Source organism: Molothrus ater, chromosome 13, assembly GCF_012460135.2.
Source record: "Molothrus ater isolate BHLD 08-10-18 breed brown headed cowbird chromosome 13, BPBGC_Mater_1.1, whole genome shotgun sequence".
NCBI classification, from domain to species: Eukaryota; Metazoa; Chordata; class Aves; order Passeriformes; family Icteridae; genus Molothrus; species Molothrus ater.
Window position 1 is genome coordinate 4,213,988 of NC_050490.2, and position 23,567 is coordinate 4,237,554.

A 23,567-nucleotide genomic window follows, 5' to 3' on the forward strand; every position below is an offset into this window, starting at 1 on the left:
ATAACAGCATCTTATTTCCCTCAGGAGCCGAAGGTCTCCAGAGGATGTCACCGGCTTTACGGTGCTTTTTGAGGGAGGATGTGAATGTTTAGAGTTTTTTATCACCTGTTTTAGTACCGTAAGGTAGTCGGAAAATTATCGCTTCAGGCGCTGAACGAGAAGCAGAGGCTGTGTTTGTTCCACTCCGCTGCCTGGGTTCCGAGGCTGGAGGACAGCACCAACCTCCCCCTCACAACAAGGCGCTATCGGGGCTGCCCAGGCGGTGGCTCCGGAGGGCGGGACCGCTTTAAGGGGGAGCGGTTCGCCATCTTAGGTGCCTCCGCCCCCTGGCGCCACGTGACGCGAGCGGCCGCCATCTTAGGCTGCCCGCGCGGCCGGGCGGTCACGTGCGGCGGCGCTGAGGGCAGCGGGGCCGGGCCGGGCCGGGGCTCTGCGGCGCCATGGGGCAGTGCGGCATCACCTCCTCCAAGACCGTCCTCGTCTTCCTCAACCTTATCTTCTGGGTGAGTCCGGCCGCGCTTCGCCAGAGATGGCGGCTCCGGGGTTCCAGGTCGGAGCCTGGCCCCGAGAGCGCTGCGGGCCTCGCTCAGGAGCCGGGAGCCCTCCCTCCCCGCCACGGGCCCGCACGGGTTCAGTTCATATTTAAACTTTTTATGTTTAACGGGCGTTCCGAGCCGCTTCGCGGGCTGTGGGGGTTCGGAGCTGGGTGCAGTCCCTTCCCTCGCAGTCCTCCTGCCGAGTTCCAGGCTGCGGGAGCTGAACCTGGCCTTGAAGGTTTAACGAGCATTAGGGATCCTGGGGTAGAGGCTGTTGTGTAAGCGCATGCAGCTTTTCTCTTTTACATCATTGAGCTTCTCAGGTCTCTAGCAGTTTAATTTGTGTAGCCAGGTTGGTTTTTGTAGCTTTTTTGGCCATCTCGGGTTGGGCTGTCCGCGGCGGGACATCCCGAGCGCTCAGTGTGGGCACCGATCTCTTCTGAGGCTGTAACACAAAATCAGGACATAGCTCTTTATCTATTTATACTTCACGTATTCCTCTAGCATTGTCCTGTGTATGCATCGCTGAAACTTCCCACGGCTACAGTGACAGTAAGACAAAAGCTTACAAAAGAAGGACAGGAGGTTGCTGTAAGTGACCTTTTTCAGGATGGACAAACAGGCTCTAGCTTGGCATTGTATTCGCTGTAATAATTGGCTTGTCAGAACAGCGTAATTCTCAAATAAATCATAATTAAGAATAGTTTGTAGATTTTTAAGAATTCCCTTTGTGCGTTTAGGTACTGCGTTATTCCTGCTCTAATCCTAGCTCCAGGAACAGAATATCTGTTGTCCCAACTGTTCGAGATTACATCTTCGAAAACGTAATAGTGGGTAACAAGCTGTTGGACCATAGAAGTGTAGCTATATATAGCTGCTTCATTTACTATTGAAAGTCATGAGAAATCTTACTAGCGTTACAGAATGACTGTTCTTGTCTGAATTTTTACAAAGGAATCCTCCTTAAGGGTGCCTGGAAATGAATCATGGTCAGGGAAAATTCATATCTGTGCATTCTTTCCGGCATTTGCCTATACAGCTCTTCTGGGAGAGGAGCAGGGAAGGTGAGGCATATTTGGCCTTAAGTGGTGCAGATTAGGAGTTTGTAATTCTGGCTGAGGTGCACAGGCTCCATTCTTTATCTTTAAAGTAGTGACATCAATCTCATTGCAGCAGTAACGTTGGAATCTGCTTTGTTGGGTGTGGCTTTTTGTTTCATGCATACTTGCAAGTGACATTTTAAAAGCTCTTTAACGACTCCTACATCATACTTAAAAGTTTTTGACTGGGCACAGTTTTTGTGGGTTGCCTTCTTAATGGCACCTTGAAGCAGGTTTTTCTGTAGTTGCTGATATAAACAAGGCTCTGTTTGGAGTAAATGAGCACAAGTTCCATGTGCAGTTTCTCCTCTGCTCCAGAAGCTTAGTGATAGGTATTCTTCGTTGTCTGCTACATTTAGTGATTTAGCTGCATGTTGGAGTTTGCAGTTACTCATCTCATACAGTGGTGGGGTCAAAGGTATTTTGTGTAATGCTGAACTTCGTGCTTTACAATTTTTGGTTACTTTTTTGAGACAAACTTGAGTTAATTTAAAATGGGCAAACTGTATTTAGCTAAGATGTACTTCACGTCAAATGAAAATGTCATCAATCTTGTGTTCCATAAACCACCTCCAGCCGAAGAAGTCAGCAAGTGCTGATAGCTTTTTGGCAGATCAGCGACTGGGTTGCTTGTGTTGGAACAAGCTTGCAGCTCATCAGCTGCATGTAGAATGAGGCAGGCTTTCTGAAAGTGAGTTACAGAAAGCAGTGGTGTTCCCTTCTTTCACAAGGTAGAGTCAATAGCTCATTTGTTGACTGAGCTGTGCACGTTAACATTTGGTGCTCTTCTGGTTGGCAATGTAAGTGCTTCTGTGCTCTTACAGAAATCTCGTGCTTGTCGTGCTGTAGTTCCAATGTTGATAATTAGATCATTGGGATTTCCCGAGACTTGGCAGTAGACAAGTGCCTAGAATTGGTCAAGTAACTATGAAATCTCCTTTGGCAGCTTTTGTAAATTTACTCTCTCTCTTTAAGGTTTCATATACCAGTCTTGTGTGTTATCACTATCTTCATGGTCACCTGTAGGAACAGCAAGTTGTGACTACACCGTGGGTTATAACTTCCCCCCTCAACCCGGGGTCTCTTGCTTGTGGGAGGATGTGAATGTTCAGAGAGATTTTATATCTGTCTTATGACTGAGATGTTTAGAAAAGTATCAGTGCTGTGAAGAAATAGAGATATGCTTGTTATGCTTTGAAGTCTTGGTTCTAACTTTTAGGAATTTCTTTCAAGTCTGAAAGTGGCAGATCAGACCTTGCTGACAGGTGACAACTGCTTGCCACCTACAGCTACTGATTGCAATTCTGCAAGTTCATCTCACTTTGAAGAGCCTTGTGCTACTTGTTCAATTTTCGTTGACACTGTAGAAAGTCATTTATTGTCTTGTGAAAGCATTTTTCTACTGTGTAAAATTCTTACATTAACTATACTTTCCTACGTGTTGGTAATACTGCAGGATTTTTATTTCTTAATGAAAATAGGCTGTGGAAGCTGTCTAAAAGCAGGGCAGGTACTGGTTTATCATGCAGAAAGCTGAATGGACCTCACTCACCTTTCCACATTTTTGATGTGGTGTTTTGACAGTTCAGCTCAGTTGTATTTGCAGGGGTGTTGAGCATTGAGTGCATCTCCTGTAGGTGCCCATGTTGCCTTTTAAATACAGTTCTGTAAGAAAGCAGCATCATGACTGTAGTCATAAAGAGTAGCAGAGTGTAAATTTTGTGTGGCACACGTGCTTGACTTTTGGGTGATTGTCAGAGAGTGTTGAAGGTCAAAAATACTTGACCAAGACATGCATTGATGTGAAGGATCAGTTAAAACTTGCCCTCCTTAGACCAGGGAGTACTGATCTGGTTAATAGTTTCTTAGTGTCTCATTTCTGTGAGTTAATTTTGGGGTAGGTATGATTAATGGCAAAGGAAAGCCAGTCCTTCAGCTGACCTTTACCTTAAGTTGGCCCAAGATTTATTTGCTCAGCTGGTGACTTCATTTAGGGGATGCTGAGCCCTTTAAGGAGGGGTGTTGCATAGGAAGTCATTGTGATGTGAAAGACTATGCAGCTCAGAAGTAATGTAACTTCTAGTACATATGTCTTCCTAAGCAGCAAGATTTTTTTGTTACCTTGATGAAGTGTAGATAATAACTAATTACAAAAAAAAAAATTATAGTAAGGTATTTGAGAAAAGCATGTTCTTCAGGACTGCCTCCTAAGTTTAAGGTCTGCATAATTTTGAAAGAGAAAGAAATATATTTACCTGGAACAAATACCTAAAGACTGCTGTCAAATGTGTTATTGTGTGCCCTTAATTTAAGGCTTCATGGTGTGACTTGCATAATTCAGTTGAAACCAGTGTGAAGAGGAGATGAAGACAAAAATGCTAAAGAAATGTTTTCAGTCTTAGTTTAGTTCATAGGAAAGAATGATAAAATATTCAGAGTTCCATGTGGTCTTACTTCAGAAAAGGGAATCTATTTTATATTCCCAAGGAATCTATGTGCTTTGACAGCCTGCTCTGCTAAAATAGTGCCAGATATCCTGTGCTTGCTGAGGTTTTTATCTTTCACCTCTGTCCTTCTCCTTGAGAAAAGGAATGAGCTCTGCTTCTTCAATACTTGCAACTCAGTAGTTGCAAACTGTTTAAGTTCTTGTAGTATTCAGCTGGCTTGAAATCATTACTTTGACAGTTCATTTGACTAAGCTGGTATAAAACATTCTTGGTATGATTGTTTAGAGATTGTAGAGCACAAATACTTTCTAGATCTGTGCTCACCACAATGCAGGGCCAAAGTATGGGGAAATGGAGGATTTTCTTAGAGGAGCTGCAGCAGTCAATGTGTATGTAATATGTTTAGGGATTTCTGGTAGAAAAAAAATAAAATGAAGCAATGGGAAAATTCATTCAAATTTAGTAATAGAAAGGAAGATTAGAGTTCACTTTCTCACACATAGCAATAAGCCCAGTAATTTCTCCAGTTTGTTGTGAGCTTGAAAATAGTCACTGCTCTGGACTTCAAAACAAATTTCTTTAGAGTTCTTTAGTGATCAAAGACTCTAATTGATAATTAATCCAAAAGGTAACTTCACTGGGATTACTTGTCCAAAGCCCTTTTGTCTTGACAGACCGTTGCTTCTGGATGTCAAAATGTAACATTTTCTGCTTCTGCCACTATGGTAGTGTGAAGAGAGTGTGTTCTTCAGGATGCTATAATAGTTTGGAATCTTGTGCCTTAAAAAAATCAGTTCTTTTAACTAAAAATTAAAGATTTAAAACACACCAGTGTTGTTCCCTCTGAGTAATTTTTCTTACAATATTTGAATATGAATTTTCAGATAGCAAACATGGGCCAGGTCCTGAATTTTAGTATTAAATACTTTGATTTGCTTTTAAGCAACATGGTAGTGTCATTCATGTTTCCTTACAGGATGAGTTTCAAGTCTTTGCCTGGGATTTTTCAGGATTTTTGGCATCTGGACTTGAGCTGAAAAGGTCTAATACCTAACAAAGCCAAGTTGCAAAGCTAAATGCGATACCTTTGAATAGTACAAGGAAACTGAAATATCACTTTACCTGAACTTTGACGCACAGAGCGATCATCGTTGTTCTCCTGCAGAGCAAGGAACCTGGGAACAGTGGAGCACAGCTCGAGTTACAGCCCTGGTGACTAAATAGGTGGAAAAGAATGGCTGTGTTGTTACCTTGGCTTCTAAAGAGGTAGAATACTCAGATGCTCCACATCTTGAAGTTAGTGGCACTTGGAATGTGTAATGCTGAATGCAAAATCAGCCTAGCTCAGCCTTTTGCTTTTGCCTGAAAAGCCTTGGGATGTGAGGTGTCCAGGCCCGGTGCTGCAGAATTGAAAGTGGCTACTACAGACAGAGCAGTCTGGCTTGCTTGAATTTTACAGGGCTTGCTTGTTTTCTAAGCCTTTAACATAGCTTTAAGTGTGTTACAGAGCTGAATGGAATTGCTGTCTTTCTTCTCCCAAAAGATTTTGTAGGACAGAGCTCAGTGTTCAAGTTAAATTACTACTGTTGAGAACAAAGATAAGAGTGTCAGGAAACCATTGGGTTCTAAACTGGTTATGCATCAATTTCAGGAACCAGAGGAAATATCAAGTATGGGTGTGGGTTTGTTTGGGAGGGGAGTGGAGAGAGAGAGATACACAGCAGTGAAGTGCTGAAAAGACTATAAGAGAAATAAACCCCAGAGAGATCCTGTTGAGCCTCTGAGGTTAAGGAAATAAATTTTGAAGAACAGAAAACAAAGGAAGACTTCAAAATTTTTGTCATCCCCTTCTTTTTATGACAGTAATCAGGCTATGAGTACTCTAGTGTTGGAAAGAACCAAAAATGTCTGAAATACCCTAGAAGTCAAATAATGGAGAAATGTGGAAAAAACCCACTTATTTAGGTACTGTTCTAAGAAGCCCAGAAATCTGGAGGCAGACCACAATACCAGTGTTCTTGCTTGTGGGTAGGAAATGTTCAGGAGTTGGTATGCATAGACAAAAGCAGCATTAGAAAGGATGAAACTGATATAACTGGAGACTCTTAAAAATCTGTCCTGGAGTACACATGTGCTTTGTTTTTCAAAAAATCTGTTAGAAAGGCAGTGAGAACAAAGATACACTCACATTTAACATGAGGAAAGCAATAGACATGGTGGGAAAATTGTCCTAGGATAGGATCCAGGCAGAAAAGCTGAGTGTTTGTTAGTGTAGAAAGCTTTTTTTCTCACGTTATCCCTAGGTTCTTTTTATCAAAGATGATGTAGATGATCTGTCAGAATATATCAATGGGTGCAGTTAACAATCCCATGCTTGAAAGATATTTCCCTAATGGAATGAATAATTGGTTTGGAGTGGTGTCTGTGTTGCTACCAACATTCACCAATCAGCAGTGGCAAAGCTGGCAGCAGTAGGAAGGACGCTTTTATAAGAAGGTGTCCTTATCAAAAATGTGAAATACTCTTCTTGCCTAAGAGGAGCATTCACACCTTGAATATCAGGTGTGGTTTCTCCTAAGATACAGTACTTTGCTGCTACCTTCATTTTCTTGTTCAGAGAGTGTGTGTTTTTCTGAAAACAGTGGATAAAGCATAGACACTGAAGGGACAAATACTGTTTTTTGTCCGAGTGAATTGAAACAGTACCACAAAAGAAAGGCAGAACTTCTGTGTGTTCTGTTAGGGTCTGTCCCAAAGTGAAGAAAATTCCACAGCAAGATGAAGAGTAAAGTATGAACATGTAAGTAGAGTTGATCTGATCTCTTTGGCAGTAACATTATTAGGGTAGTGTTAGGAGGAATTTGCTTGTAAATGAAGCTGCAGTGTCCATGGTTGATAAATAAATGATCAGTGGAACAAGTTTAAATATCTTACACTCATTATCCTAGGTAGCCACAGTTCTGGCTTTCAAACTGCTGTAGTGTGTGAGCATTACTGAAAACATGAAAACTGTTCTTGGTGTGTGTTTGCAGCTTACTTGGAAAACAAACAAGCGAACTAAACCCCTGAAGCTGTTGCAAGCTGCAGGCTGGCCAGTGTACAGCCTTGTACCCCTCAGGGCTTGTGGGAGGTGAAAGTTGACTTGGAGAAGTAGCCATGAGCTTAAGAGGCTGTGTCACAGCAGCCCAAAGACTGCTCAAAGAACCTCCATTTCTAACTGGGCTTTTCCAGAATGTGTTGAGTGATGCTTATCATTGTGTCATTGGATCTTCCAGTTTTCCCTCCAGTTCTGTGCATAATTGTTGACCTTTTAATAACTCCACAGAGGTTCCAGCCAAAGCAGTAAAATCAATCATTTTCTGAACTGTGAGAGGTCTGTGTGTCTGTGAAACTTGCTTCTGATGAAAAGGATGTTGAATTGCTCAAGCCTTTTGCAATGAGCTGTGTTCATTGACTGTACTTTTATATCAGTGTTTTTAAAGGTTTATTCATCCTAAAATAAGAGTGTGCTGCTTTAGGCTCAGAACCATGAGTTAGATGCAGACAACTGTAAAAGGATGTGTGAATGCTGAATAACCAGTCATGTCCCTAGAGCATGCATGCTACCTGGCACAGATTCAGGAACTGCTGCCATCTATTCAGAGCATTGAGCAGATTAAGTTGGAGAATTCTTCCTTCAAGCCCTGTTTATCAAAGACTTGTTTGAACTGTGTGCAGTTCATATATTTGGCTTCCATTTAATGATAGGAAGTACATGATTGTAAACACAGTAGCTTTATATTTATTTGTCTTTGACTTGAGCAAGGTTGGACTTTGCAGATTTTCTATTTACTCTGCAGGATGGTAAGCATTGAGATCTAGGTTATTTGATATTTTTTTTTTTTTTTTTTTGTAAGCTATCCTTGTGTCTGTATAGACTTTGAGTTCCTTAGATGGTTTCTATCTTGAGATGGGTGGTTTAAGCACATGGTACTATTTTGGGTGGTTTGGGGGAGGTTGTTTGGTTTTAGGTGGGGGAGAGTCAGTTGGTTTGGGGTGGTTTTTTTTCTTTAGAAAACACATGTATTCAACTTTGTACTTGGTTTGCAACAGGTAATAAATGTGCATTTAACTGGTGCAGCCCTGGTCAACATAAACTGCACACTTTGTGTGGTTAGAACTGTCTTCTCTGTCACAGTGTTTATGTTATTTATATCAGTGGATGACACTGTCCTGTGTGCTGAGGCCTCCTGCTGGAGCTGCTGAGCTCTGAGGAGGGAGGGACCTCGGGCCTGTGCAGTCCCATTGACTGAACACCTCTGAGCAGTCAGCACAGGGACTGTACCTGTCTTCTGGCTTGGTTTCACCTCAAGTCACTCGTCTTACACACTCCTAAGATGCACACTCCAGTGATGCAAGCTAGAAGGTAGTAAGAGAAAATCATCAAAAGGTGTGCAAAAAGGATTGCTTCAAAAGCCTTTTCTCATCCCACCTAAGGCACTTGAGATCTCCCCCTTGCTGGCGTAGAGCAGGCTGAAATAAACAGTCCCGTGGTTGTGATGTGAAAGGAAAAGGGAAGGGAGGTCGTCTCCAACTTGTTTATGTAAACTAACCTGGTAGTGTTGCTGTTTTCGTTGTTCTGTGACAGACTAAGTCCTGCACCTGTTCAAAAACAGTGTTCAACTGTGATACATGGGGAAGGAGTTTTAGTCTTCACAGCTTTCAAACCTTGTGCAAGCTCCAGCAGGTACCTCTGCTCTCAGGACCTTCCCCCACTGCACGTTACTTGTTGAAGAGGTAACAGCAGTAACTCTGAGGAGTATGGTCACTTTATCATGGGGGCAGTGTCTGTTTCAGAAACACCAGTTCCTTGACATTGTTCAGAAGTAAACCTAAGGCCCAGTGCTGTCCTGCATGATTAGTCATTCTTGTACCATGTGTGGAAGGGATTTAATGAAGTATTCAAGCTAGGCAGCATTTAATCTGTCTAAAGGCTGCAAAAGCAATGCTTGTTAAAATGCATGTGTTTCTTGAAGTAGGGAAGGAAAGATAACACCTGTAGACAGATTTTTTTTAAGGCTAATCTCCTTTTACTTCAAATACGTGCATTCTTCAAATGCATGTGCTTATGTAGTTTATGATCCAGATTTTTCTTAAACAAAGAGGAAGCCAATTAAATTCCAACAAAAGAAGGACAAAGGAGTTCACAAATGGTTCTGATTTCAGCTTTGTGGTATATGTGGATGCTATCCACAGCTGTGGGTTTTCATCAGCTACCTTGTAACATACCATATTTCTATCAAGCATTTTAGTTCTTAGAAATAGGGGATTACATCACTGGCCTGCCATTCACAGGCTTCATTGCTAGGCAACAGTTAATGTAATTCCATTGTTCAGTGACACTACTTTGAATCTTTGCTTTGTGTACAGAAAGTGTGTGTCTGCATTTTGCCATGTTGTACCTAATATGGCAGGGTTTGTACAGATGGATTAGCATTTCAACATCTTCTGTGCAAGGGGGTGATTCTTCAGTAGCTTGTTCACTCTTGTTTGGAAAAGATGTCTTGCTCTTGGTCTTTGTGACTGAATTTTCAGTATTCCTTCTCCTTATATGTACATAGCACCTTTTATTGGATGAATGTGAGCCTCCTGGATGCCTTTAAGATTCCTGCAGAGTACACAATTCTGCAGAAAGAGAGGTGGGGAGGTCAAATGTATTGCTCAAATCCATGCAGATGATGATACTTTTGAGCTGGCTCTTAATATCTTTTTCTTTGACATAGTGTTTCTGTAGCAAAGTGCTGCAGGGAATATTCCATACATAAAGTAATGTTCTGGTAGTGGTTGTGTGCTATTGTTTTATAGAAAGGCAGTTGCAGTAATGTTGCAATACATGTGGTATGTAGTGGCAAACAGGGCTGAAATCCTGGGTACCTTTTTGTCTTGGGGCTCCTCTTGTTCTGTGCCACACTGAACAGGCTTCCCAAGGAGGGCTTCCAAGACTTGAGCAGCCTGGTCTGCATTCATTGTCGAGCCTGCTTTGTGCAAGCAGCTGGGCTAGATTATGTCCTCCTAGACTGCAATCTGGAGTGAGTCTCAGACTGTACACCAGCACAATGCAGCCTTGCAGTACTACAGCTCCTGGAAGCTGCTGTATGTGTGCCTGCCCTCCTCTTCACTGGCAGGGAGGAGGGGGTAGGTGTGAGGCCAGTGAGTGGGAGCACTGGCTGCAGGCAGCCTGCAGTGTTCTCCCTCAGACTGGAGCTGCAGTGTGTCACCTGCCAGCTGAGAGAGCTCGGTGTCCAGGGGATGGATTGGTTTGTAATAGGGACACCACCCTTCACAGCAGAATGAAATTCCCCAGCTCAGCCGAGCCATTGGCACCTTCTGGGTGCATTGTTCTAGCTCGGCCTTCTACTGGGGCATTGGAAAAGCCTGTCATGAAACATTCAGATTATATTGTCCATCACTGCAAATTGATACTTCGTTCTGCAGCAAGTGTGAGGGTGATTGGGAAGGACATTGGTAAAGCACAAACTGATAAGGCCCTTCTATTTAAAAATAAATGTGTTATTTGGCTCCTCAAGCAACAGTTGTCTCTCTTTCACTAACTCTGCTCAGCCTAAAGATAGGGAAGGTATTGATGTCTGGGGATCCTTGTAACTGTAAGGGAGGCAAGGTCATGGCAGATGGATGTGAGAGCTGTGTGTTACTGTTTAAATGTGTATAGTTAGAGATTCATCCTACAGGGCTTATTTTGCAGTACCTTTAAGTTGACTTTTTGTTTGTTTAAAAAGGACCATTTTGTACAACAATCCTTCTGAGACATTGATTTTGCAAGTTTATGGTACATTTCTGTAGGCAGTTGCTTCTGCCTTTTAGTAGTTGGTGGTTTGCATTTGTTTCTGCCTGCTTTCTGGTTGGAATCAGATTTTTCCAGTTCTGTGAACCCTTCAGAAATGCTGTTGTTTCTAGCAGTTCATCTTTCTCTAGCAGAGGCTGAAGTTCACAAGGTGTGGGTCTATTTTATTGTAACAGTAAGTCATAGATAGTAACTGGCAACATTTCTGAGGAATGCTACTTTATGGTGTTTGTTAAAATAATTGTTACCTTACTGAAGGAAGGGCTTGGGTGCTCCAAGGAATTTACCATGTTTTTGTGCCTGTTGTAGGCAGCAGCAGGCATCCTGTGCTACGTGGGAGCCTATGTGTTCATCACATATGATGACTATGATCACTTCTTTGAAGATGTCTACACACTAATCCCAGCTGTTATCATCATAGCTGTGGGAACGCTGCTTTTCATCATTGGGCTGATTGGATGCTGCGCCACCATCCGAGAGAGCCGCTGCGGCCTGGCTACGGTGAGTGCACAGCTCCTGCAGAGCCTTGGCCTGGTGTATACCTGCCTGCCTTCTCTCTTAATAAACTCCTAAAATATTACTTGAAGTTTTCTCTTTATGGCCTTAAAAGTTATCTGCTTCATTTTTTAGGAATGTCTTACTTAAATTTTCTGTTCTGAATAAAGGTGTTAAATTAAACAGTTGTAGCAGCAGAAGGCGTCTCAGTTTTACATTTTTTAGAACTGTGGTAATCTCATTAAAAAGTGTAGAACCATATGATCAAGTCATAACGGTTTTTAAATCTCACTTTTATCTGTTGTGGTTGAAAAGCTGAATTGGAGGGAGAGAAGTGATTCAGGAGCCTTCTTGCTATAAGTGTCTTGTATCAGGGTAACTAAGGGTTGTCATAAGGCCTGATCATTTTCTTCATGGCTTACTTGGGGCACTTGGTTGGCAGTATTTTATGCCCTGTGTTTCCAGGTATTTGAGCTGTAATTTTGGCTTGAAAACTAGGTAGGGAAGAGGAGAGGCTGTATTTGAATTGTTCCCCACAGGAGGGTTTGGGGCTTCTTTTGTTGAGTGCTGTGTAGACTTCTTTAAAAGTGCTCTTAAATACAGCAAGACAAATGCATAGCTTCTGTCTTTTCCAGTTGTCACAGAGCTTAATCTGAAGAAACATTCCCTTAGTCCATCTACCACTCTAAGTAACTGCCTGGGTAGCCTCTCTGATGAGACATTCCTATTTATCTAACAAAGAAAATTGAAAGAAGCACTTGATTAAAGACCTGCAGTATGGTATTTTCAGTACTAATGACAGCTGGACTTGCCTGACTGGGCAGCTTCTTATTACTTGGTGAAGCTGTGAACACTAAAGTTTCTTGAATGAATTCTGGGCTCATTTGGTCAATTTAAGTGCCTGCATTAAATTATCTGTTAAATCAAGACCTTGCAGCAAAAATAACTTTCAATAGAAAAATCTACATGGAGCCTTTCATGAGGTGAATGAATGAAACTATTTGCACAAACACTTTTGATTGTATTTTGCAGTTTGTGATCATCTTGCTCTTGGTTTTTATCACCGAAGTTGTGGTCGTGGTTCTTGGATACATTTACAGAGCAAAGGTAAGAACTTCTCAGCTTCAGTAATGTTTTGTTGTGAATTCTGACCATAATACAGAAGTGTAATCTTTACTGTTTGATTCTGTAGAACTGTTAATGGGTGTTTAAGGGATTAAAATCAGACATCTGAGTGGATTAATTTGTGATACCAGATCCTTAACATTTAGAACATGAATGCAGAGAGCTATCTTGTAGGCAAAAGATTTCCTACATCATTAACAGTTAAACAGGAGGAGGGAGTCACAGTAATTAATACCTTTACGTTTTTCCAGATGGTCTTCTAGTTCGTTTATGCTTTGACTTTGTGAATGACTGAGGCTATGCAATGTTTGAACATGGGGCATATTTTTTTGATATGCAGCAACTTCAGGGTTGTCATGTGTTTTGGTGTGCAAACTAACACTGCATAATAATAAAATGAAATAGATTGAATGTGGGTAATGTATGCTTTCCAGCATTACTCAGGTTGTTGACAGGGATTATAGCTAAACAAATTACAACTTTCCCCATTGTTTGTTTAATATAATTAAGAAACAGGACCAGAAAAAAATGAAATTAGATGTGTTTCTTCTAGCATAATATATGATAGAAATATATTACATGGTTTAAGGGATGCCACAGAAGTCATTTTAGCTGTGATGTGGAGCATGTTTGCAGTGTAGGACACTCAGGGATATCTTACCAGCAAGCTAAACTACACTACCATTTCTTTCTTTGGCCTTTTGTGAACAACACAGGTTCAGCATTCTCTCCTCCTTGCCTTCTCCTGCTGTCCTGGAACAAATGGGGAGACAAATGGGGAGAGCTTGGAAGTAAAAGTGGTGGTTTTGCTTGGGCCCCAGGGAAGGCTGCTTGGAGCCAGCAGTGACCACACAACCTTGAAGTGTTTGTGTCAGAGACCTGGTGCATGACACTTAGAACAGGCTGCTTCAACAGAAGTGCTCTACTGGCCATGCTTGAACTCACAATATGTTTTCTCGTGCTTTGCATTTGATTTCTGGTATCTTGGCAGTGAACTGAGATGATCTTTGGGGATTCTTAGGTTTGTGGGAGTAGGCCTTAGAAGCCACTGAGGAAAGCACTGCAATTCCAGGGGGTTAGGAAGTGGGCTCTTACATGTTGATCTGAATGGCTTTCTTCTGTTTCAGTACTTGCAGAGGAATACTTTAATATGTGCAGGAATTACCATGGATGTGATCTGGACTAAGCAGTAGTCATCTTACTGTCTTCCATGGTCCCATCTTGAGTGGACTTGCTCTTTTTCAGTGAGCAGTATTCACAGCAGATCCGTGGATCAGCCTTGCCCAGCTGTGTGTTCCTGTTGCTTCTCTTTTTTTTGGTTTGCTCTCATGCAGTTTTCACTGCAGTAGGTAATGCAGGGCCAGAGCTTGGGAGAAGAGGGAAGGTTGTCTGGTTTTGGTGGCAGCCTGTTAAGCTGTTTGTGGAAGTCAGTATTTGAAAACTGAGCCTTAAATCTTTGGAAAGGACAGACAGGTTTTGTTAGTAAAGATGGCAATTTTCTAGTACCCTACAGTATCTAGCATCTTAAACTAATGTTTCAAGTGCAACAGAAATAAACAGAAATAAATTTATTACCAGTGAGCTGGGAGGGGAAGTCTGCTTAGCCTTCTGATTATTTTTGCAGGATAAATAAGTCAGCTTTATGCTTTGTTAATTTTGGCCTGTTGTTTTTGACACGGTGTTTTTGCATCTGTGGGAGCCTTGCTTTGGTTTTTCTAAAGGCACCTGAATCATGTTAGAAGTACTTTGTGTTCACCTTACAAACTCGCAAACAAAGGAAAGATTAAAGTCACAGCAGTTGTAACATTGGGCATAATGCTTCAAGGAAGTGGCACTGTGCTTTCTTAAGATACCATTATTGATCTTTAAATTGTTTAATTTTCCAGCACACCTCTGTAAACCTGTGTGCTGATCCTATTCAGACTCTTTCAGAACTGTGTGAAACGTGCCCAGGCTCTGCTGAGATGGGCTGAGCTGCTGCAGAGCCTTCCAGCATTGCTCCTTAGCTGGAAAAGTCAGACTTTGTGGAAGTGCCAGTAGGGATTAAACAGGCTTGGTTGTTTGAGGACCTGCAGGTTTTTTTCCTCTGGGTGGAGGGCTTCATTCTCTTCATTTTTCACTAAACCTGCCAGTTAACTAGAGCTCGTGATTTCTCTTTGGATCTTATGGAATTTGCATGGTTTTCAGGCATAATGTTGCCCTGATTGAACTGCAAGCCAAATGATGCACAAACAAGCACTTAAATCATTTCAAAATGTATATGACCAATTGAACAGCTGTTTTGTTACGAGTTGGAGTTGTAAATCAAATTAGTTAAATCATCAAACAATTGATTTTGAACTAGTCTGAAACGAGTTGCCTATGCAGGCTAAATTGACTTTTATGCATACCTATCTTGAAATAGGCAGCATTCTTGAAGAGGGGGTGGTGGTGGAATTCAGCTTGTGCTATTGCTGCATAAAAATCTTCCATTGAAGTATTTAAAGGAATGATGTGTTGACAAGACCTTCCTACTGTAGCTTGCAAATGTGAAGAATATGCGTGCTTAGTGCTCAATCCTAAAATTGCATTCCTTGCACATAATTCCTGTTGAATGTGATAGAAAAAATCAAATCAGAGCTAATCTTAAAATTGCAGAAATGTTTATCTATGCTAAACTGTCTATTATTTAAGTAATAGTTTACAGTAATATATAGTATTTAAAGATTCTAGTAAGATTTCCTCCAAATCAGGCATCATAGAATGCCTTTAGAGGGAACAAGTGATGGTTCTTGAGTGGCATCCATTTCTAACACATGTACTTGACAGCATCTTGACTCAGTTACAGTGGTTCTAAAATCTCTTGCAGTAAATGTTGCTATACACAATGTACTGCTCCTTGGGAAGCCCTGGAGACTGGGGCTGAACAGAGAGCCTGGTCACTGTAAGGTCAGCCAGAAGGCATCTTTGAGAATTTATTTACCTGTGCTTCAGCCAGAAGAGTGGGTGGTATGACTTAGTACCTTTTGATCCCAATATCCTCGTAGTCCAAGGGGAATGAGTTAGCCCAGATGGTTATAATGGTTTTGGTTTGGGACCTTGAAGTAGAGAATGGAGTGCATGTTCTTATGGACAGCCCTTAACTTCATGAAATCTCTTCCATGGTGCCACAGGACAAGTGTGTTCCTTTTCTGAGAGACAGGGCAAGATCTGGAAGGTAGCTGCCTGGATTTTCCTTCTCCTGTAGCTGCAAGCTGGCAACATCTTAGCAAAAATCAGGGTTGAACTTTAGGGAGCTGTACCACTGAGTTATGGTGATTTCAGGTGATGGGGAGTTACCTTGAAATGCTGCAGCTGTAAGCAAAATGATGTTCTCTAAGCTGTGCTACTGTGCTGGTGAGCTAATGCAGCTGCTTTCCTGCCCCTCCTAGGTGGAGGATGAAGTTGATCACAGCATTCGGAAAGTGTACAATCGATACAACGGCACCAACCCCGACGCAGCCAGCCGTGCTATTGACTATGTACAGAGGCAGGTGAGACAGCAACACAGGCCAGTTTTCCACTCCTTTCTGTCCTTAAAACACAGGTGCTGTTGCTCTGCTGCTTGTGCAGATGTCCTCCCTCCACTCTGACAAGTCTAGGAAATTGCTGAATAGACAACAAATAGTTCAACTTTGTTAAAATTAATATTACTGCTGATGGGGAGATACATTTTTATATAATTAGCTATCTCTCAATTTGTGCTTGTATTCAAATATGTAGTACTTAAGTGTTTTTCTGCAATGGAACATAATATACTTGTCTTCCTGGTATTGCAGTTAGAATTGAATTCTTTACCTGTCTGATTTTCCAGCTGCGCTGCTGTGGGATCCATAACTATTCAGACTGGGAGAATACTATCTGGTTCAAACAAACTAAAAACAACAGTGTGCCCCTCAGCTGTTGCAAAGCAGCCCTCAGCAATTGCACTGGCAGTTTGACCCGCCCCATGGACCTTTATTCAGAGGTAAGGCAGCCACAACGTGAACTGACACAGCCACAATTCATTTTCTTTAGGAGAAATAAAATCTTGGGTGTATTTGCTGTAACAGAAAGTAGATGTAGTTAATCCTCTCTCTCCTCTTTTCATCTGTAATTTTCATGTAATTACTTTTTTTAGTATTAGGATTATCTTTCTGCTCTGTGTGATGCTTTTGGGGTGTTTTGGTGTGTCTAAAGATGGTTGCCAGATTGATACATAAGAAGCCTACTTGTTTCAGGGGTGTGAGGCTCTGGTTGTAAAGAAGCTTCAGGAGATCATGATGTATGTCATCTGGGCAGCACTAGCATTTGCTGCTATTCAGGTAAGAGAATGTTCTTTATTTGTTAACTTCTTTTAAATTAGATCTGAACTTCAGTACAGATAACTACAGGTATGCACATACAGATATTACCCTTTAATACAGAACTTCCCACTGCTATGGGATATATTCTGTTAGAGCTGAACAGTCAGTGTTATATGCAGTAATCCACTCTGATGTAAATGGTAAATTATTTCATGAAAACTTAATTATCTAGGTATTAAGTATCATAAATGTCCTCTGATGGCATTTAACACTCGAGGAGTTTGCATAGTGTTTAATTTCCAACTTTTAAAGAGTTCATTTTTCATGCTGTTTAAGAGGTACATTATCTTAACTATGCTTCATGGTGTATAAATAATGTCAGGACCACCCAGAAGATACACAAAGGTTTTTGATAGTGTGCTCTGCTCATATGCAACTGAGCTTTGCTCTGTGTCTTGGGCTTTGGACTTGAACAGAGAGAGGCTCTAAACTGCACACTCTTCCATGAACCTTGTTACAGTTACCCTGGCCATAAAAAAAGGTAACTGAGGAAATAAACTAATGTGTGTATTAGTATTTATTAAATTTTAAGGAAGAAAAAGTCTAGAACTGTCTCCCAAGCATATTTGTAAAATTGAAATTTTCAATGCTCATCACCTGGCAGACTTAGTACATTAATAAGATTCTTTTCAGACTGTGCCTATGTTATGGTCTCTGAGCAATGTAGTACATATGCTGGATCCCAGGAGACTTAAAAACTAATTTCAAAGTTACTTTAGTGCTCTTAATAGCATTTGAATTCAGAAAACATACCTGTCAAGTCTGACAATGTAAGCACTTTTGTTTTCAAAAGCAGCCTTTGAGCTGGAGTGTGTGTTTGAAGGTAAATAATCTTTTGCAAACAGTCTTGTGAAAAGAGAGTTCCCTCTGTGCTTCAGTGTTACAAGGATGTACTCATAGTACTGTATACAGTCATGTTGAACTGTTCAGAGCCAGACTACTTCAGCTCTGGAACTTCAAGTTTGGTGAGATCTGTGCTTAGTCTCCTGAAGGGAAGGTATAGTTTTAATTGTTTTCCTTAAAACTTTAGTTGTTAAAGTAATACTTGGTCTGCTTGAACAATGAAATGTATTTGTGTACTGAAAATTAATGTCTTACCACAACCATAGTCACTCTGACCAATTTTTATGTCAGGATAAAAGTGTATCTGATGAAACTGGCTGAGGAGAATCCCAAGAGGAGGCATTATTCTTAGTTCTGGAGTTTGCAGGTTGATGAACAGGCCTGCCCCAACATGCAGCACAGTTAGAATCCTTTCTGGCCCTGACCCAGAGTTTGACACATGCTTGCAGTGCCACTGTGGCTGCTTGCACCCTTCTGTTCAAAATGTTCTATTATTTATCTCCTGAAGTTTGAGACAAAACTTCTGACATCTTTGTCTTTGCCATACAGAATTCAAGTATGTACTTGGCTCAGTTCTCAGCAGAATGGTCTGTGGGCTAAGTGAAAGGGAGATAGAATGAAAACTTCAGCACATGGCTGCAACTTGGGTCATACCCTGTAAACTTAGAGGAATGATTATGTTTTTCTTACCATTTGTAAATTTTGCTACCTTCCCTTTGCTGGCTGCACAGTCCCCTCTGAACAGATTATTTTGTTATGCAATGAGCTGTTCAAAGTTCATTACCTCTGGTAGCCTATAGTCAACAAATTTAACCTTCAGTAATTGCTTTAAAATTAAAAGAGTGAGAGGAGTATTTTTGCAAGGCTTGAAATTTATTAACAACTTAGTCTTTTCTGCATAGAAGCAATTTTTGGTATGTTCATGTTTCAGTTACCATGGGGATCTTCCAGTGTGCAATAATTCCCTGGTCCCAGCCACAGTGACAGCACAGAACTATTAATAGCTAGGAGCAAACTGAAGGGAGCAGAGACACAGCTTTTGTGGCTGGTGACCCTTTACAAAGGGCACCTGTATATACAGCCAGTGAGTTTTTGTACAAAACTGGTTTGGGGAAAGATTGAATGTCGTTATTGCTAGCAGGCAAATTAAAGCCAAAATTAATAAAAAACCTAAACAAACCTCCTGAATGAAGGAGGTGTTTAAACTTCCTTGAGTGCTGTTGAAGAGGAGGATGGATGGATCCTTCCTCAACACAGATGTCTAAAATAGCAGTTCACAATATTAAATAGCAACCAAAGAAACAGACTCAGATGCCTTGAAATGTTTAGAGGCGCTAGCATTTTTTTAATGACATAATACCTCAATGTTCTCTACAGACATTATTTATGTGAGTCACTTTGTTTATAGTGAATTCTAGGAATATGCTCAGAGACCTCCTAAAGGATATAAATGGTTTAAATAGTAACTCAGAAGTTAATTGCATGGGGTTTTACTGTAGTACCTGAATGTTTGAGATTTCACACAACTGTATAAATTAAATATCTCCAGGGAGTCATTGAACAGGGTTGTCTTTGTGCAAATAGCTGTAAATGTGCTGGATCTATTTTTATTCACTTGATGTACATGGCTAGAATGAATTCTAGCAGAAGACTGAAGGAGGTGTTGCTCTGCATCACACTTCTCATTTTATCCTGCTTGGAACAGCAGAGAAGTTTTTGTACTTGCAGACTGTGAGCCTTCTTGAGAGTTCTGTAGCCACTGGCAGCTCCTATAACTCCATTTTACAAGTGTAACTGAAGTGGGTTTAATTGTAGATATTCCCTCCTCACTGAGAAGGGCTGTGTCCATGACCAGTCATTCTCCCATGTGACTTGTTTCCTCTTGCTCTGACACAAATTTATGAACCTAAGCACCCTGATGATGTCTCTGCTTGTTACAGAAGGGCTTGACTGGATGGCCCTTAAAGGTCTGTCCCAGCCTAAACCATTTCATGATTCTGTGCTAATATATTTAGGAGTCAGTCTGTGAACTGGAATCACCTGAGTGAAGAAAGGTGCTGTTTTTAACAACAGCTCAAGTACCATCTTTATATGCTTTTTAAACCTGAGCTGGTTTCTGCTATAGATCCAAAGCAGATAATGCACTGCAGACAAAGAAGAGATCTTTACAGCTTGTTTCTTTCCAGGAAATTAAAAAGCTTATACTAGAATTTCATCATGCCTCTTCCTAACCACTGCATATTTAGACTTAGCGTTTTTCACCATTCTGTTTTCAGTCTTTAGTTTTCACCATTCTGTTTTCAGTCTCAGTACCATTCAGTACTCCAGTCTACTCCAGTACTCAGCAGACTGGAGTACTATAATGTGTGTACCATCATTTAGTTTTAAAACATGTTGCACATCTGATGTTTGCATTGGCCTGTATTTTTAAAAAGTCAATAATTCTCCTTTTGTCCCAGTACTACTTTCACTGGGCTTTTGCTGTATCAGAGAGGAAATTCTACACTTGTGTGCTCACCCATTTCATTCTAGTTTGCTTTCTTGTCTGAGGGGATTTTTTGTGGTGTCTTTTTGGAGTGGGTTCTTTTTTAAGAAATCAAGTTGTGTTCAGAGTGGTGCTTTACAATCCAGAGATACTTCAGGAGGCTCCTGTCCTATTTGCATCTGTGAATAAACTTTCATGCATACAACCAAATCAATACAATTTCACACTTTACTAGAAGCTATTGCCAGTTATTGTAAACCACAGAACACTACCAACACTATTGTAAACCACCAACACTATGCTTGCTATTTTTTAGTTGGTACAGTCTTATTCTACCTTCAGATGCAGCTTCTTTAAAATACCATGCCCTGTATCCCTGATTATTCACATGGTTTAAGTCTTGTAAGTGGACACAGGGTGATCATACCCTAAATCATGGAAAGCATGCCAGCACAGTTGTGGTATTATGAATTTTAACATGTCTAAAAGGGAATTATTTGCCTTAGATTTAAGCTTTCTAATATGACATGTTCACAGAGAGCTAGTTCCATGAAATCTCTTTCAAAAGCCCATTCTCATCATAGCAGTTGAGCTGATGCATTTGAGTTGCGCTTGAATTTTCTATACCAGATACGGTATCTAAAAATCTGTACCTTTCATTAAAAAGCATTAGGAATTTCTTCCATCTGAATCTGAATTACTGAGGCAGAATACAAGTGGCTGACAAAAAAAAGGTCTTGTTTTAGATGTCCAGGGTAATCTTGTAAGAAAATGAGGCTGAAGTTTGTGGCCCTGGGAGTTGGCAGCAGCAGCCTGCAGCAGGAGGCTCTTTCAGGAAGGGTGGTTTGTTGCCATTTGTTGGTTCCAGTCTTGAAGCATGCTGGCAGTCTGTGCTGAGGCTGAATCTCTTGAAGCATCTCCCTTGTTCTCAAGCTTGTTCTCTGTTTTTTCTCCCCAGCTTCTGGGCATGTTGTGTGCCTGTATAGTTCTATGTAGGAGGAGTCGGGATCCTGCCTACGAGCTGCTTATTGCTGGTGGAACCTATGCCTAGAAGAGAATTCCAACATGCAGTTCAATCTTCCCCCAGTTCCCTGGAGGGTGAATGGGCCAGGTTTACTTCCATAGCTTTCTTGCCCCAGCTTATTCCAAGCACACCTTTCAAACATGAGGGCAGCCGCACTGTGCACTGGTGACGGGCAACAACAGCTTTACACAACCCATAGAATTACCTGTGACTTTCACTGTTTTAGCCAGCTATTCATGTATCTAAATGTTTTAGTATGCTAGTAAACTTTCTAATTTCAGAACCATTTGCAACTTAAGTGTAATTTGGTTGATATGAAAGTCAAAGGATGTGTGCCTACTTTGGTAGATTACCTCTAAGCATTAACTGGCTGATTCTTGCATATATAGAGAGAGGAAGTCTTAAACCTTCACTACATGAAACTTTTCTGGCCAAAGTTGTACAAAGGAAGCCAGCTGTATTTAATTTGAGAAGAAAAAAATGTTTTAATCTTGCCCCTCACCAGTGTCACTTTTAAAAAAGAGGAAAATACTTAAGTCCTGTATACTTTATATATAAAGAAATTGTAGGGAAAAAAAAACCTAACCAATTTTAGGATTATGTGACTGCAATTTTGACCTTCAGAGATCCAGTCTTTCAAACATCAGTGGTTTAGAATACAAGCTGGCTTTTCAGGAGTATAATGTATGCACTACTGTTCTATAATGAAATATTTCATTTTTCTATGAAGAGCGTTTTATGTGTTGAGTGAACTGTTAGACTGTAGACCTTCAATTGGTTTGGAAACAACGTAGCCATGTAGAGTAGCAAAGTAGTATGTGAAAGTGATCTCAACTGTAAATAATAAACCTGATTAAATAAATCTCTGTATATCCTCCCTATAAACATGTCTTGTTTTTCTTTTTAAGATTCCAGTGTGTTTGGTTGAATGGAGTCTGAGTGTGCTGGATACACAAACTGTGTGAAAACAGTTTTGGGTGGCTTGGCTTCAATAGATCTGTATTTATGGTTTGCTGGAAACCTGATTGTATTGTGTTTGTTCTTTTTATTTGAAACAGTAGCAGTGAAACACAGAACAACAAACGTGGCTGAACTTGATGGAAAGTTAACATCTTGTGCATACAATTAAGGAAGAATCTTGCCTCCAAACAGTGGGTAATGAATAGCTTTACTGTAACTGCTGTATGTTAATTATGTTTTAGTGTGTCTTGCATTATTCAGATACTTAGTCACTGCACTGCCCTACTTTCAGTGTCTTCAGGTTCTTCCTCCTTTGCAGAAGCCAGGAACGCTCAGAATTTTTACCAGTTGCTTATGTACAAAGCTGATGTGCTCGGCTAAACTGACCTCAAGATAATCGTAAGTAACTAAAGAAACATCACTCAGAAAAAGAAAATTCTGATGTGTACACACTGTTGAGGCCAGCGTGGTTTATTGGGGGATTTTTCTCAGTGCTGTTAGACTGCTGTAGAAATGTACCTGTGGAATTCTGTTAACTTCTAAAGGTGGGTTACAAATTGTACTCCCTTGGGACTTAGATTTTCATTCTTAGTACAGCATGTGCCTCAACCCAGAAACCTCCTGACTGTGGCATCAGATTTCCCAGATGTGGCAGCAAGCCTGCTCACTGCATTTGATTATCTTCATATTGTATTGCAGATTGTAAATATGGAACTAATAAGATTGAGATGACCCTAGCTTGGAAAAACCAGTGTGGAGAGGTTGTATGACAGACCTGTGTTGCACAAAATAAGGCTCAGGATGCTTAAAAAAGTGGTCAGCTCTTATCAGCTGCAAGGCAGAAAAAAACTCCAGTCATGAGCCTACATAAGCCCCTTGGAAATGAGCATAGCTTGGGGGAGATAACAGTGCTTGTTAATCTGGCTGGAAGACATGGATTTGAAGTACAGATGACTTGACAGTACTTGCATGTAAATGAAGGAAGTCTGTTTCCTCTTTAAAAAGCAGAATATTTGTCTGGAATGTGGAAACTACTCAATATTTTACAACTTTTTTATAGTCTAAACAAAGCCCAACTGAACTTTTAGCTGCTGTGGATTAGTTTTTTCTAGGAACCTTCAATTCAAGTGACCTTTTTGAATTGCACAGTTTGTAGTTGGTCCTTTATGTGTGAATGAAGTTTCAATGGTGTTTGGGTTTTCTAAAATACAAAATCCAACTTCACACATCCCCACACTCCTCCCAAAAAGCCAACCAAACACAGACTTGCAAGGGTCTAGTACACCACATTTTGTGTGGTTCACTGAAGCTGGGAACAAGTGGTGTAGGTCTGTGCCTTCCCTTACT

General features: G+C 40.9%; 1 protein-coding gene across 1 annotated transcript; it reads left to right on the plus strand.

Annotated features, from left to right (window-relative positions):
* The first annotated feature begins 357 nt into the window (after positions 1 to 357).
* TSPAN3 (tetraspanin 3) lies at positions 358 to 22,145 on the plus strand. Its single transcript, XM_036389480.2, has 7 exons — positions 358 to 503; positions 11,234 to 11,425; positions 12,452 to 12,526; positions 15,955 to 16,056; positions 16,377 to 16,529; positions 16,783 to 16,866; positions 21,195 to 22,145. The coding sequence occupies exons 1-7, from the start codon at positions 441 to 443 to the stop codon at positions 21,285 to 21,287; spliced, it is 762 nt and encodes a 253-aa protein (XP_036245373.1). The 5' UTR covers positions 358 to 440; the 3' UTR covers positions 21,288 to 22,145.
* The last annotated feature ends 1,422 nt before the right edge of the window (positions 22,146 to 23,567 follow it).